This window comes from Vitis riparia, chromosome 6 (genome assembly GCF_004353265.1).
Source record: "Vitis riparia cultivar Riparia Gloire de Montpellier isolate 1030 chromosome 6, EGFV_Vit.rip_1.0, whole genome shotgun sequence".
NCBI classification, from domain to species: Eukaryota; Viridiplantae; Streptophyta; class Magnoliopsida; order Vitales; family Vitaceae; genus Vitis; species Vitis riparia.
The window spans coordinates 1182453-1196810 of record NC_048436.1 but is presented as its reverse complement, the minus strand read 5'-3'; the positions used below and the strand labels follow the sequence as shown (position 1 = coordinate 1196810).

At 31.8% G+C, this 14358-nt stretch overlaps 1 protein-coding gene across 1 annotated transcript; it reads left to right on the top strand.

Moving 5' to 3' along the window:
• Positions 1–5185: 5185 nt before the first annotated feature.
• On the top strand, positions 5186–14136 carry LOC117916276 (keratin, type II cytoskeletal 1-like). The gene is made up of 6 exons (XM_034832229.1): positions 5186–5306; positions 11436–11575; positions 12555–12647; positions 12731–12806; positions 13260–13534; positions 14098–14136. The coding sequence occupies exons 1-6, from the start codon at positions 5186–5188 to the stop codon at positions 14134–14136; spliced, it is 744 nt and encodes a 247-aa protein (XP_034688120.1).
• The last annotated feature ends 222 nt before the right edge of the window (positions 14137–14358 follow it).

Below are 14358 nucleotides of genomic sequence, written 5' to 3'. Positions count from 1 at the left end.
TTCCATCATATTATAAACTAAATCAATTTGCTTTAACTTACATAAGAATTTCTCATGAATAGGCAATTAATTAAACCATAGGCAATTAATTTGTTTAGTACAAGTTGACAGGATGTTAAACTTTTATGCTGTATTACTTTTTATTTTTAAAAATTAAAATAAGAAGCATATCCAAATCTCACACTATAATCCAAAATTTCTAAAATAATAAAATACCTCAATTTTATAGAAAAATAACATGACAATCTGGAAAATCCCTCTGCAAATTCACTTCCACGGCGACCACCGCGAGTTGTCTCACATGTGCCAATTTTCAAGAACCCAACAACCTTAACGTTGCAAGCGGCCCGCACACATAGCAGCCCATTTTTTGGGCCAACGACTCAAAATCTACTTCTATCTTTAACACGGATTCCTATTCATATGAAACGAACAGAGCTACGGACCTCACCTGCCTTTACGTCGGCGCCAGGGATGCGTCGACGGCGAGCGGAGGAGAGGGGGGAAGCTACCCTTAGTGTCGTGGATCTCTCTTGGTGTCGTGGCCGGGTCGCCAGCGGGACCTTGTGAGTGTCGCTGCTGCAGGCCGTCGGCAAGATCCCTTGGTGTCGCGGGCTGGAGCTGGAGCGGGATCCCTTGCAGCGGCGTAGCCTGGAGATGGAGATCTCCTTTGCTTAAATAGGACTCCAAAACGGCGTCATTTTGATGCCAGAAGCATCAAAACGACGTCGTTTTGATGTTGTTTTTTTTTTAAAAAATAAAATCAATTGAACCGACCGGTTCCAAGAGAACCAGCCGGTTTGTCCGGTTCACCGGTTGGACCGCCGGTTCGACTGGTCCAACCCCGGTTTGATCCTCATCCGGTCCAAATGAACGGACCGGACCAGTCCGGTTTTTAAAACATTGGACCTAACTATTATAACAAAATTGATAGACTATGGGAGTTTGCCTCTTTCATAAGATTTAAGGGTAAACTAGTTGTAGTTTTGCTTTTTGTTTCTTTGTTTTCTTAAGAAACGGGATTCTACAAAGAACTTTCTACTTGAAGACAACCTTTTGATTTAAGGGTAGTCACTTATAATTGTATTTTTTTTAAAGTTTATAAATTATTATTACAAAATTATTCAATGGAGACAATGGGGTGACATTTATAAAACAAAATATGTGGGACTAAAACAAAGATTTTCCTCATTTAAAGCGTGGGGTGGATGTTTAATTTTTTTTTTTAGAAACTATACACATGGTAGAATCTAACAGTCAAAAGATTGAATAGGTGGTGTGTGAGCTTAGTTTCAACTTAGACATGACATTGTTGATGGTGAGGCTAGTCACTTTCATTCGCATGAGCATTTGCAAACCCATTACCACTTGCCTCAAGAAAGAGGTTGGCTTGCCTCCCCAAGCTTCCTTAATTCACCATCAACATTGCCCGAGGGTTTGAACTTAAGCTTAAGGTTTAGACTATGGATGACCAATTCGAATTCCTAAGGAAAATTATTCAAAGAAGCCAAAGGATAGTGATTAAGCAATTAGTTTAGTAAAAAAAAGACTCACGCATCAACCATGGAAGCTCTGCAACTTCTCCAGCTATTGTAAGTGCTCTTCAACAATCAAGGATGGAGCCTTTTCTTCTAAGCTTAGAGGGGCAAAGCGATTTTTGAGTTGGAACTTGACTTTTTGCTTGCTTCCCATCGATGATGCCAAATATTGGAGTCTCATTTTCTTCTCCCCTTTGTACTACATATATATTCTATTATGTAGTGATTTGTAGTGACACGTGGTTGCTCCTTAATGATAATTGATTGACAAAAAGAATATGTGATAACTATCTTTCATGTTCTTCGATGAACGATGCTTATCTATATGACCAGACAAGTGTTGTGTTTTCTTATGGATGAACCTCTTATTATGAACAATTACCTTATCTATATTATGTTACCAAATGCACAATCTTGTTGTGTTTAGTTCAACACCCTTAGAAGACGGTGTAAATTTCTAGTGATCTTATCTTTATCTTTTTAGTTCTTTTTCAAAAGTAGCTTAATGCTTTAGCCGATTAAAAGAAAATTTTTCTTTCCTCTTTCTACATTCTAGAGCTCAAAATGTGGTTATCAAGAATGGTTCTAAGAGCTTTTAAGAAACATGTCTTTGTTTAAAGAAAAGATTGGAACTATCTTTCTATCATATTGAACCTAGAAGAGATCTTCTCCTTAATCCCACTAGCATTTTTCTTTCATTTAACTGGCCCCTTTTATGCCTCTTCTAAGTAAGAAGGCTAAAGCAAGGTTGGTGTATGATTAGCGGAGGTATCGAGGAGTGCTAAATAGAAGCTCTTGGGCTATAGTAGCTAGCCTAGAATAACTTGGGTTGAAACACCTTTATCCAATTATAGCTATTGGTCATGGCCCCTGTATTCGATAGAACTTCTAAGGGGCATACTACCATACTTTTTGGGTGTTGGCTTCTGACCTAGGAGTAAGTTGGTAACACTAGTGTCGAATTTCACATATCAACTCAATAATACATTGGTAAGACATTCCCATAGCCATGTACCCCTGGTGAGCAATATCTTAATGACCTTTCAATTGCCTTTACCATCCTCCATTAATAGTCAACATTGTTAGGAAAGAGCTCTTGCAAGCATGAAATGATGTAATAGCATAAGTTTCACAAATAAATTTATTTATTATGATTTTGGTTCTCTTTTCTATCCTTATTTGCATTAATTATTATCTGAACATTTAAGCTCATATCACTTGTATAGTATATGACTTGAGTGCATTAGGAGTTACACAGAAGATTCAAGTCATAGGTTCTTTGCAATATGTTAAATAGTTTATAACTACTTCATGGACTTAAGCAATCTATCAAAAATTGTAGTGCACTTCCTCATAATTGGAGAGATGACTTGTCTTGATTATTAGTATGGTTTTCCCATGGTGAGTGCACTAATGTGTATGATTGAATATTGACAAGACTTATGGTGAATTATGATATTGGCTATCGGGTAGTCATGATTTACCAAGCTACTATGTTGCATGAAACCTCAACCTTAAGAAAATATTGAGCTAGTGTTGAGCTTTTTATTGGTTTTAATATGTGGGTGAGACCTTAAGGTGGTCATATATTCCTTACAAATTAGGTCATTATTGACTAAGGTAGGTGACAATAAATATTTTCGATATAGAAACCATGATATCTCATGAGTTTAAGATAGTGTGTTATCTTGGGTGATCCTGTTGGGAACCTTGGATTTCTCCATTCCCTATCCTTGGATCTTGTAGGGTGCATGAATTTATCCCTAGGCATCTCTAAATCTATTGTAGTGGAATAAAATGACAATAGAAACTATTATTAACTATAGATCTAGAGATATAGTACTCATACTTGGAGTTGGATGTTCCCAAATCAATTCCACATTGAGAAGAAGAAGTCTAAAGGTCTAATACACATAAAATTTTTTACCCAATGATTCAAACCATATATTAGCACTTCAAAGTGTGGATAATGGAAGAAAGGAAACTTTGGCTCTCTTTCTCTCTCTTTGGAGGTGGAAGACGACTCACTGAAGTAACTAAGAAACCCCAACCCTTACCGGGGTATTTATAGGGTTACCTATTAGGCTTAAGTGACTTGAGCTTATAAAGGTTTGGGTCACTTAATCTAGTCCAAAACTGGTCCTAATTGATTAATTAACCATATAGGACCATCTAATTAATCAGTTAGCCCAATCCAAAGACTTTGTTCACTATCTCCTATGCAACCTTGCGTAATTACCAAAAGGCCCTTATGCATAAGAATGAACCTAGAGCCAATTCAAACCTCATAAACAATGTCATATGAGCTCAAAGCGGGGACTAGTAGGACTTATAGGAGTACTGACTCACTCATAATCTAATTTTGAAGTTGATTCAACATTCCACTAAAGATAATCAAATGCACTCTCATACCATTTGTAAATAACAAAAAGACGAAGCTTGGGTCCGTGATCTACTATTCATTGCATGACATCAATGCCAATGTGTAAAAAACATAACAAATGGATAGTTAATTATGACTTTGTTACATCATTTCTTACTTTTAAGGGCTCAATCCCAATAGATCATAAAAACATGTGATCAGGAAAACTATAACTGTAGCAATTCCCTCAATTAGAATTTGACATATGCTCTTAGAGAACTAAACTATCTCAATTGATCACATAATTGGAGAATTTGAAACTCAAAGATTGTAGAGGTAATCTTGAAAGGTTGATAACATATAACTTGTTAGATTACGGACACCAATTCATGAGGAGTCGACATGTAATGGATAGTAGGTAATTGTAAACTCTCCATTTTGTCCTTTTATCACATGCACTATTAAAGTACTTTTTTAGTACTCTACAATAGTTCTTGGTGGCCCATTGCTTTTCATATAGCTTACCTCTTTGAATCATTCTGGACACTAGGTATACTTTTATGACAGTTTGCTCAAACATTTAGGCTCATTAGGCATATTTGGTCTATTTAGGTGCACCTAGTTCGTTTAGGCTTACCCTAGCAACCCTAAGTCATTTGCATGGCTTACGAAGCTTGCATGACTTGTATGGCCCACATGGCTTAGGTAGCTTGCATATTTTTTATATGAGTATATGCCATGTACTTATACTTATTTATTTAATTAATTATTTATTCATTTTCTTATCTTTATATATAGTCATTATATATTTTTGTTACTATTATTATTATTATTATCATCATCATCAGATTTGTCTTTGTTACCATTATTTGTATTATCATTATTATTATTATTATTATTATTTTATTGATATTTTTATTATTATTCTTACTATTATATTTCATTCTATTTGTTTTATTCTTATTTTTATTTTCATTTTTTAAATATTTTTTTATTTAATTTAATTTTATTTACTCATTTGTTTAGGAAAAAAAAAGAATTTTTGGTAGGAAAGTGAAAAAGAGACTGTGGGGAAGAAGACATAGGCTGGATTTTTGGGAGAATTAAAAAGCTTTGGTGGGGAAGTGGAGAAAGACCATTGGGAAGGACATGTTGGTGGATTATGAGAGAAGATTCAATTTTTTTTTTTTTTTTTTTTTTGGGAGAACAAAGTAGGCATAAGAGGGAGATAAAATGAGCATATAAAAAAACATGAGCAGGGTTCAAAAAATCGGCCGAGTCCGGTATGGCTCGACCAAGTCGTATCCACCTTGATGCTGGCCACGACGAGTCCGATACCGGATACAATTTATACCTAGACTCGGCCTTGAATCGGTTGGACTCAGATGACTCGACCGATATTTCGAGTTAGCTCGGTCAACTCGGAAAAAAAAACCAATCAACAGATTCCCTGCAAAAGAAACCCATCACAATAAGAATCATTTTTTCAAAGAAATCATAGATTCTTCTGCAAAAGAAAACCCGTGAAAATTTGAAATAAACCCGTGAAAATTTGAAACAAACCCCCGACCCTTTCAAAAGCCTTTAAAAAGAGTCTCGATTGAAGAATAATTTACTTAAACCTAAATCCACCATTGTCGGAGTGTAGAATCTTCGTCTTTGGTGCGCTACCGGTGGGAAGGTAGCAGATCGTGGTTGTATGGTAGCAGTGGGAAGGTCCGATAGTTTGAGAGGCTGCAGATCGTGGTCTTCATGGTGTGTTGGGGAAGAAGATAGTCGCTGCAGATCGTTCTTCGTGGTGTTGGGGAAGAAGATAGTTGACAAGGGTTTCAAACCAGTAGGTAATAACTAATAAAGGTAATAAAGGGAAGAATATTAGTCTTTATTTTGTTTCCTTTCTTTTACCTCAGTTTGGCTGTTGTGAAACCATTATTTTACTACAAAATGCACATTTCTCTCTCTTTTCCCTTTTTTTTGCTATCGTGTTGTGCTTAATGAACCATGTGAGTATATATATACCCCTGTGTATATGGTTTAGCACATTTTATTGTTGCTATATTAATCTATCATTCTTTTTCGATTTTTTTTTTCTTTTGTAAAATAGAAAATGGTGGTAACTTTTATTGACAATGCAATTGTTTTTAATACCTCACTTTAAAATTTTTGAAAATAATTTTTGACAACATAAGATTAGTATATACATATTGTGTAAGAGAGTTCTTACTTTTTACATATAAGTTTTTATTTTTATTTTTATTTTTAAAAAATAGAAAATGTATCCAAATGAAGTAAGGTATGGTTTAGATATACTTGTTATTTTTTGTTTTTAAAAGCAGAAAATGATAAATCCTATACAAAATGTAATAATTGTTTGAGACTTGCAATAATGATTTTTAAAAACCATTTACGAAATTGACGAATTGGAAAATAATGTTTATATGAAATTGGAGAATTCATAATGATAATATTATGATGATATTAAATATATTTTTATGTAATGTTTTTATTTTATATAGAGATTATATTTTTAATTTATTAAATTATATGATTTTTTTTATCTTATAATATTAAATTGGTTCACTAAATTCTTTTTGTATGGTATAGAAATATAAAATACATTTATATGGTACAAATATAGTATTTTTAATTTATGTTTTTATTTTATAATATTACAAAATTAAATTACATTAGAAAATTAATAATTATTTAAAACAATTTTTTTTTTTCAAATAATTGTAAATGATTTAATAATACGGAATGAAGGGTACGTATTTACATGGTATAGAAAAATTACATTTATATTTGAATCAATTTTACTTCATTATGTCATGTAGATTTTTTATTTATAATATTCTACAATTAAATTACAATAGGAAATCAATAGTTATCAAAACAATAAATTGGTTCACTAAATTATTTTTGTATGGTATAGAAATATAAAATACATTTATATGGTAAACTTTATATGACATAGATATTGTATTTTTAATTTATGTTTTTATCTTATAATGTTGAAAAATTAAATTACATTAGAAAATTAATAATGATTTAAAATATTTTTTTTCAAATAATCATAAATGATTTAATAATACGGAATGAAGGGTATGCAAGGGTTTCCAAAAAGCCCGCGGCCCGCGGCCTGCTTTAGGCCCGGCTCGGCCCAAGCCCGCCGGGCCCGAGCCCCGCCCAAGCCCGTTTTTGGGCGGGCCAGGCCGTGGGCCTAATTTTAGGCCCGCCCCGACCCATAGGCCCGTAGGCCTGCCCCTTAAAAAAAAAACTACAAAAATAAAAAATATTAAAAAAAATATTCATTTCAAAATTTTATTCATTGAATGTATAATTACATTTGAAAATGTGGGAAAAGTTTACATCACTACAAAATAAATACATCCCAACTAGGTTGACACCTATTTTTTTGTCAATCATCTGTATTTTTCAACCACAAAAAATAAAAATAAAAATATAATATACATTTAGTCATTATTTTCTGGCGGTAATGGTGAACTATTATGCATCCATGAAGATCTTGATAATTTTAAAGATTTCATATCGGCAAACATCTCTGTTTCTCAAATGGAATCGTACATCCTTTTATCTGCTATTTCCTAATCTTTCACACATATCCCTGCTTCAATAACATCTGGCGCTAAGTTGCATCGTTTTTTACTAACTACTCTTCCACCTACACTAAAAGCAGCTTCTGATGCAACTGTACTCACAGGAACTGTTAGTACATCACGAGCAATTATAGAAAGCACATGATATTTGTGTTGATGTGATTTCCACCATATTAAAATATCAAAATCTTCTTGATCTTCAAATGAAATTATATCAGTATTAAGATATTTATCTAAATCAGATGTATTATTTGGAGAACTATTTGTTGTCTTTTTTCGACTTTTCAACATTTCTAGAGCTCCTTTATAAAAAGATGAGGAGTTTGTAGATGTAGGTGGTAATTTAATAGTTTTAATATCATTACCATATTTTTCTTTATAATAGTTATATAAATTATATAATAATGAATTTATTTCAGTTTTAATTTCTTCAATTTTTATTTGGTCATTAAAATAAATAATTGTTAACCATTCATCCAAAGCTTCAAATTTCAATCTAGGGTCCATAATTAAAGCAATATAAAAAATTAAAGGTATTTCTCCCCAATATTTTCTAAATTTTTCTATCATTGCAAATATTGTATCATTAAATATTTCAAAACTTAAATATTTTTGAAGTACAAGAAAAATATTAGTTATTTGCGTAATAACTCGATTTGAAGTTGGATAATATACACCACAAAAAATGTTTGTTGAAGTATCAAAAATTTCAAAAAGATCTCTTAAAAGATCCGCAATATGCCAATCATAATCATTTAGTGCATAAATATCTGCTTCACAATCATTGTTAATTAATTGTATTTCATATAATTCAACTACTTTTCTATATTTTGTAATATTTTGTAAAAGTTTATATGTGGAATTCCATCTAATGACCATATCCAAATTTATATTTTTTCTTTTCATATTTAACATTTTGCAACAATAAAAAAATAATTCATGTTTTGCTTGAGAACTATTAATACTATATGCAATGCCTCTAATTTTTTCCAATGTACTGTCAACATTTTTTAATCCATCCTTTACAATTAAATTTAAAATATGTGCACAACAACGCACATGAAATATTTTAGCATGATCTTCTTTTACTTGCCAATATAGTTTTAGTCTATGTATTGCTGCATCATTATTAGCAGCATTATCTAATGTTATTGTCAATATTTTATCACGAATGCCTAAATCTATAATTTCATCATTTATTAAAGATGCTATATTTTTACCACTATGTGGAGCATTTATTAATTTAAATGAAATTATTCTTTTGTTTAATTTCCATTCATTATCAATGTAGTGAGCAGTTATACATAAAAAACCAGTGTGAGTTAAAGATGTCCAAATATCAGATGTTAAACAAATATTTCCTTCAAAATTTGCAAAATTTTTTTTAAAAATTTCTTTTTGTGTATAAATTTTTTTTCATAATATCTCTTTTAACTGTATTTCTAGACCAACCTTTAAATTGAGGATTAATACCTCGTTGAATTGTTCCTGCAAAATCATGAGTTTCCATCATGTTGAAAGGTTGTTCTGCTCTTATTATATAATCAATCATTTCTTCACGATAGTTAGATTCATCATAAGAAAATGTTTTTAAATTTTCACTTTCATTTTTACCTAATTGCATATAATTTCTAATATCTACATTATTTTTAGTTTTACAATTTTCATGATGTCTTTTTAAATGACTTGTGCCTGCATTTGAGCCACCAGTAAGAAATTTATTACAAATTTTACATTTTGCTTTTATTTCTTTTTTATTATTTTCTAAAATTATTTCTATTCTATAAAAAAAATTCCATATATTTGAAGTAAATTTTTTGTTTGATGATATTTCATCACATGGACTAGATGAAGAAACGCTTGTCATATTATAATTATTGATAAAATATTATGCCAAAAATAATAAAGTAATAAAAAAAAAAATGTAACAAAAAAATAAAGTAGTAGGGGTGAAGTATGTTACTCAATTAGAGAACCGATGTAGAAATTCCTAGCAAATTTGAACTCTTGGAGCCACCAATGCTTGTTTTGCACCACCAACAATATTGTATAATTTGAGGGAAAAATAAAAGAACTTGAAATATTGTAGAATGTGAGAGAAATAGAGAGAGAAATAGAGAGAATTTGATGAAAAAAATGAAAAGGAAGAAAATGTATTTATAGGAAGGTTAAAAAAAAAAAAAATCAAAATAATTGGCCATGTGACCGTTGGAGGCTTAGTTCCAACGGTCACATGGGCTGGAGCTAGGCTCCAACGGTCACATGACCGTTGGAGCCTTTAATTTTTTTTTTTTTAAAATAATATACTTTATTTTTATATACATATAACTAACTCAATTAATAAACATAAAAAGAATGTAGTTTAATTGGTTAGAACCTTAAGGTTTAAGCATGAGGGGAGGGGTTCGAATCCCCCCCTTTCCCTTCCCTTGGTTTCATTTTGGCTTAAATAAAAAAGCCCGTTGGCCCGGCTCAGCCCGCCAACCCGTGGGCTCATAGGCCGGGCCGCGGGCCTCTTATTTACGGCCCGGCCCGCCCGTTGGAGACCCCTAAGGGTATGTATTTACATGGTATAGAAAAATTACATTTATATTTGAATCAATTTTACTTCATTATATCATGTAGATTTTTTATTTTATAATATTCTACAATTAAATTACAATAGGAAATCCATAATTATCAAAACACTAAATTGGTTTACTAAATTATTTTTGTATGGTATAGAAATATAAACTACATTTATATGGTAAACTTTATATGGTATAGATATTATATTTTTAATTTATGTTTTTATCTTATAATATTGCAAAATTAAATTACATTAGAAAGTTAATAATTATTTAATTTTTTTTCAAATAATCATTAATGATTTAATAATACGATATGAAAGGTATGCATTTATATGGTAAATTACATTTATATTTGAATCAATTTTACTTCATTATATCATGTAGATTTTTTATTTTATAATATTCTACAATTAAATTACAATAGGAAATCCATAATTATCAAAACAAACTTTTTTAAAAGAATTTTTTTATATGAAAATGTTCATTTATTTAACTATTATTTATTCAATTAAGAAAACATATAAATAAGTGGAAAACAAAAAATGATGAACTTAGGTGAGATCGTGTTTATTGCTTTTTATTTTTATTTTTATATGGTAACAATATGAAACATATAAGTGAGTGGAAAGTTGAATATTATAATTCTTATATAAATGTGTTTATATGTATTTAATTTGAAAAGTAAGTTGTTTTCCTTTTATACATGGTTAGGTTAAAATTTCAAAATGGCTTCAAAACATGATATTGGTTGGGAGCATGCAAAACCTATTGGTGGTAGTAGAAGAACCACGAAGTGTAAATATTGTGGGAAAGTCATATATGGCGGTATAACAAGATTAAAGTAACACATCGCACATATATCCGGACAATTGGAAGGATGTCCACGTGTACCGGTAGACGTGTCATATAGTGTTAGACGACATATGTCTGATACTTCAAAAGAAAAAACACAATTAAAGAAAAAAAAAGGAACGACTTTTGAGTTCCTTAAATAAAGAAAATTTCTATGAAATTAATAAGGGTGATTCTGATGATGAAATTGAGGAAGTTTCTATGGCTGATTTTGAAAGAAGACAAATGAAACAAGCAATGAAAGAAAGTCGTCGAATTTTTGAAGAAGGTAGACAAGAGCATCATAAGGGTGGTAGTTCCTCACGACCTTCTAATACTAGGATTAAATGTGGACTGACACGTAGCTTCAGTGTAAGAGAATGAGCTAGCATACCTCCAAAAGGAATTGATCCCTACATGTTCCCATCAAAGTAGAAATCAATAAAAAGCTTGTTTTCTAATGAAGGCGTGAAGAAAGTGGGTATAGCTATTTCTAAATTCTTTCTCTTTAATACAGTACCCTTTAATGCAGTTGACAGTGGGCCTTACTATCAATCAATGATTGATACCATAGTAGAAGCAAGTCCAGACATCAAGGGTCCCACTGGATACCAAATTGGAAATGCATATTTGGAAGAGGAGGTGCAAGAGCTTGAGGTGTATATAACAACATTGAAGGCTAAATAGCTTATATATGAGTGCACAATCATGTGTGATGGTTGGAGTTCTAGGACTATAAAGCCTATCATCAATTTCATGATTTATTGGGATAGAAGTATGATATACCATTCTTCAGTTGACACTACCAACATACCTAAGATAGTAGATTACATATTTTCTCTTATGGATAAAGTTGTAGAGGAGGTTGGAGAGGAAAATGTTGTTCAAGTAGTCACTGATAATGAGGCAAGTTTTAAAGCAGCTAGTATGTTGTTGATGGAGAACTGGAAGCATTTGTTTTGGTCTCCTTATGCAACCCACTGTATTGATTAAATTCTTGAAGATATAGCAAGCATGAAGCAGATTAAGGAGACATTAGATCAAGTTAAGATGATCATAAGATTTATTTATAATAGCTTGAAAGTAGTGAATTTGATGAAAGTGTTCACCAAGGATAGAGATCTGTTAAGGTCAGGAATAACCCGTTTTGCCACTAAATTCATTTCACTTGAGAGTCTTATACGTTATGAGGCTGATTTGAAGAGAATGTGCACAACAAATGAGTGGCGTGAATTCAATAAAGATAGGAGTAGAAAAAGTTTAAGAGATAAGGTATCCAACCTTATCTTAACTGATCAATTTTGGAAGAAGGCAGGGGAAGTTCAAACCATCATGGAACCTCTCATCAAAGTATTGAAATTGGTTGATTAAGATAAAAAGCCCACACTATCAATCATTTATGAAGCAATGGATAGAGCTACATTGTCTATCAAGGCATCGGTCAAACAATGGGAAAAGTATTGGGAAGTCATTGAATGGTAAGGTTAATTGCATAGACATTTGCATGCTGTAGGTAATAAAAAAATTCTTTATATATTTTTTATTATTTTTTTCAAGTAAAAATTATTGTAAACTGATTATTATTTAACTTATGCCAACGTATTCTTTAAATCCAATGTTCCAATATTCAAAGCAGTTCTCCAACCATTCGAAAATTAAAGTTCGATTAAAGGAAGTTATCAAGAGATTAGAGGCAGATTTTGATAGACAAGCAAAAGCTATTAACGAGGTATAATAATAGTTTGTGACCTTTATATAATATATTTTGTATATGTAATGTGCATTAACAAAAAAAAAATGTTAATGATGTAGGTGAAATTATTTGTTGACGGCAGAAGAGAATTTGGAAGTACACTTACAAAGAAAGAAATAAATCAACCTCTTCCAGGTACTCAATACATTTACATCTATTACAAATAAGAAATTATCATCATTTTTTGTTAAATATATCATAGTGATCAATAAGTATGCATTTTCCTTATTATAGCTGAATGGTGGAACAACTATGGCGATGGAGGTCCACATCTACAAAAGATTGCTGTTAAAATTTTAAGCCAAACTTGTTCTTCATCAGGTTGTGAAAGAAATTGGAGCACATGGTCATTAATTCACACAAATTTGCGTAACCGTTTGACAATGAAAAAGTTGCATAAGTTAGTTTATGTGCACTACAATATGCGACTTCGAGTTAAGAATTTAATGTAAGAGCGAAACAATGAAGATTTATACAATCCAATTGATCTGAATCATATATTTAATGATGATGATATATTAGATGAGTGGATACGAGAAGGAGATGAGCCTATTTTATCATTTGATAATTTGGATTGGTTGAATAAAGGTCTTCCTACTAATGAAGAAGGTAGAGAAACAATTCATGAAGATGATGGTGCCACAAATCGTAGAGTTGGTAGGTGTACAAGTAATGCTACACAAGAAAGAGATGTTGATTCCCGTCGTAAAGGTAAGGCTTCTAGAAAAATTTCTTCAAGTTCTAGTAGTGATGATGGTGACAATGAGGGCAATAAGCGGGGTGGTGGCACTAGCGGGGGCAATAGAGGAATTGGTGGCACTGGTGAGGGTACTGGAGGATATGGTAGCACTGGGGGTGGTTATGTTAGTCAAGTAGATCCTGACATGTCATGGGCACAAGGAGGTGAAAATTACTATGCCACACAAGATACAGATCATGGATATCGACCAAGGATATGTGAACAACGAAAGCATTTGGAAAGACTAACTACATTTCCCAGTGATGATGATTATTCTAATGGGCATGATTATCATATATCAAATTATCACCGTAGCGATGAGCACTTACAGAATTTGGGTATAAGATCAAGGCCGTATTTCAGAGGGGTAGATGATAGATCATATCACAACTTTAGAGACCTTGATAGCTCTTCCAGTACTTTTAGTAGAAATGATTTTGATCGATTTCCAATGATGCATCAAGAGGGATATTCAAATACTGGAACACGAACTAGTGATTCATATGGATATGATCAATATTCTAGCAGTAGTAGCATTGCTTTTCGAGGTTTTGGATACTATCAATATGGTGTTGATCCCGAACAATCATCGAAACCATATTTTCCTGATTATGGATCATCAAGCCAATCATCTTAGCCAACATAATCGAGTTATGAACAACTCTTTCAACCATATTGTCACTACAGGAATTGCCAACCCAATTTGTATATTCGTCATACGACTGATGATGATGATTTTGAACCCTCTCGTCATTCAACATGGAATTGATTATTGTATTGTATGTTTGTTAGTAAAAATGTTATTATATTTGAAATAAAATATTTTTCTTTTATTAGCGTTATTATAAATAACTCTGAGTAGGTACTTTTATAACTATTTAAATAATGTTAAATGTGAGACAATTTTATTTTATTAAATTTTTGAGCTTAGTTAATTGTATATATTTT

What these genes read in the sequence shown, in the direction of transcription:
- LOC117916276 (XM_034832229.1), top strand. Translation starts at nt 5,186, where the DNA reads ATGGCTCGACCAAGTCGTATCCACCTTGATGCTGGCCACGACGAGTCC. An exon ending in TGACTCGACCGATATTTCGA is followed by an intron (nt 5,307 to 11,435) that starts GTTAGCTCGGTC and finishes TCTTTAATACAG; the next exon opens with TACCCTTTAATGCAGTTGAC. An exon ending in AGGAGGTGCAAGAGCTTGAG is followed by an intron (nt 11,576 to 12,554) that starts GTGTATATAACA and finishes TATTCAAAGCAG; the next exon opens with TTCTCCAACCATTCGAAAAT.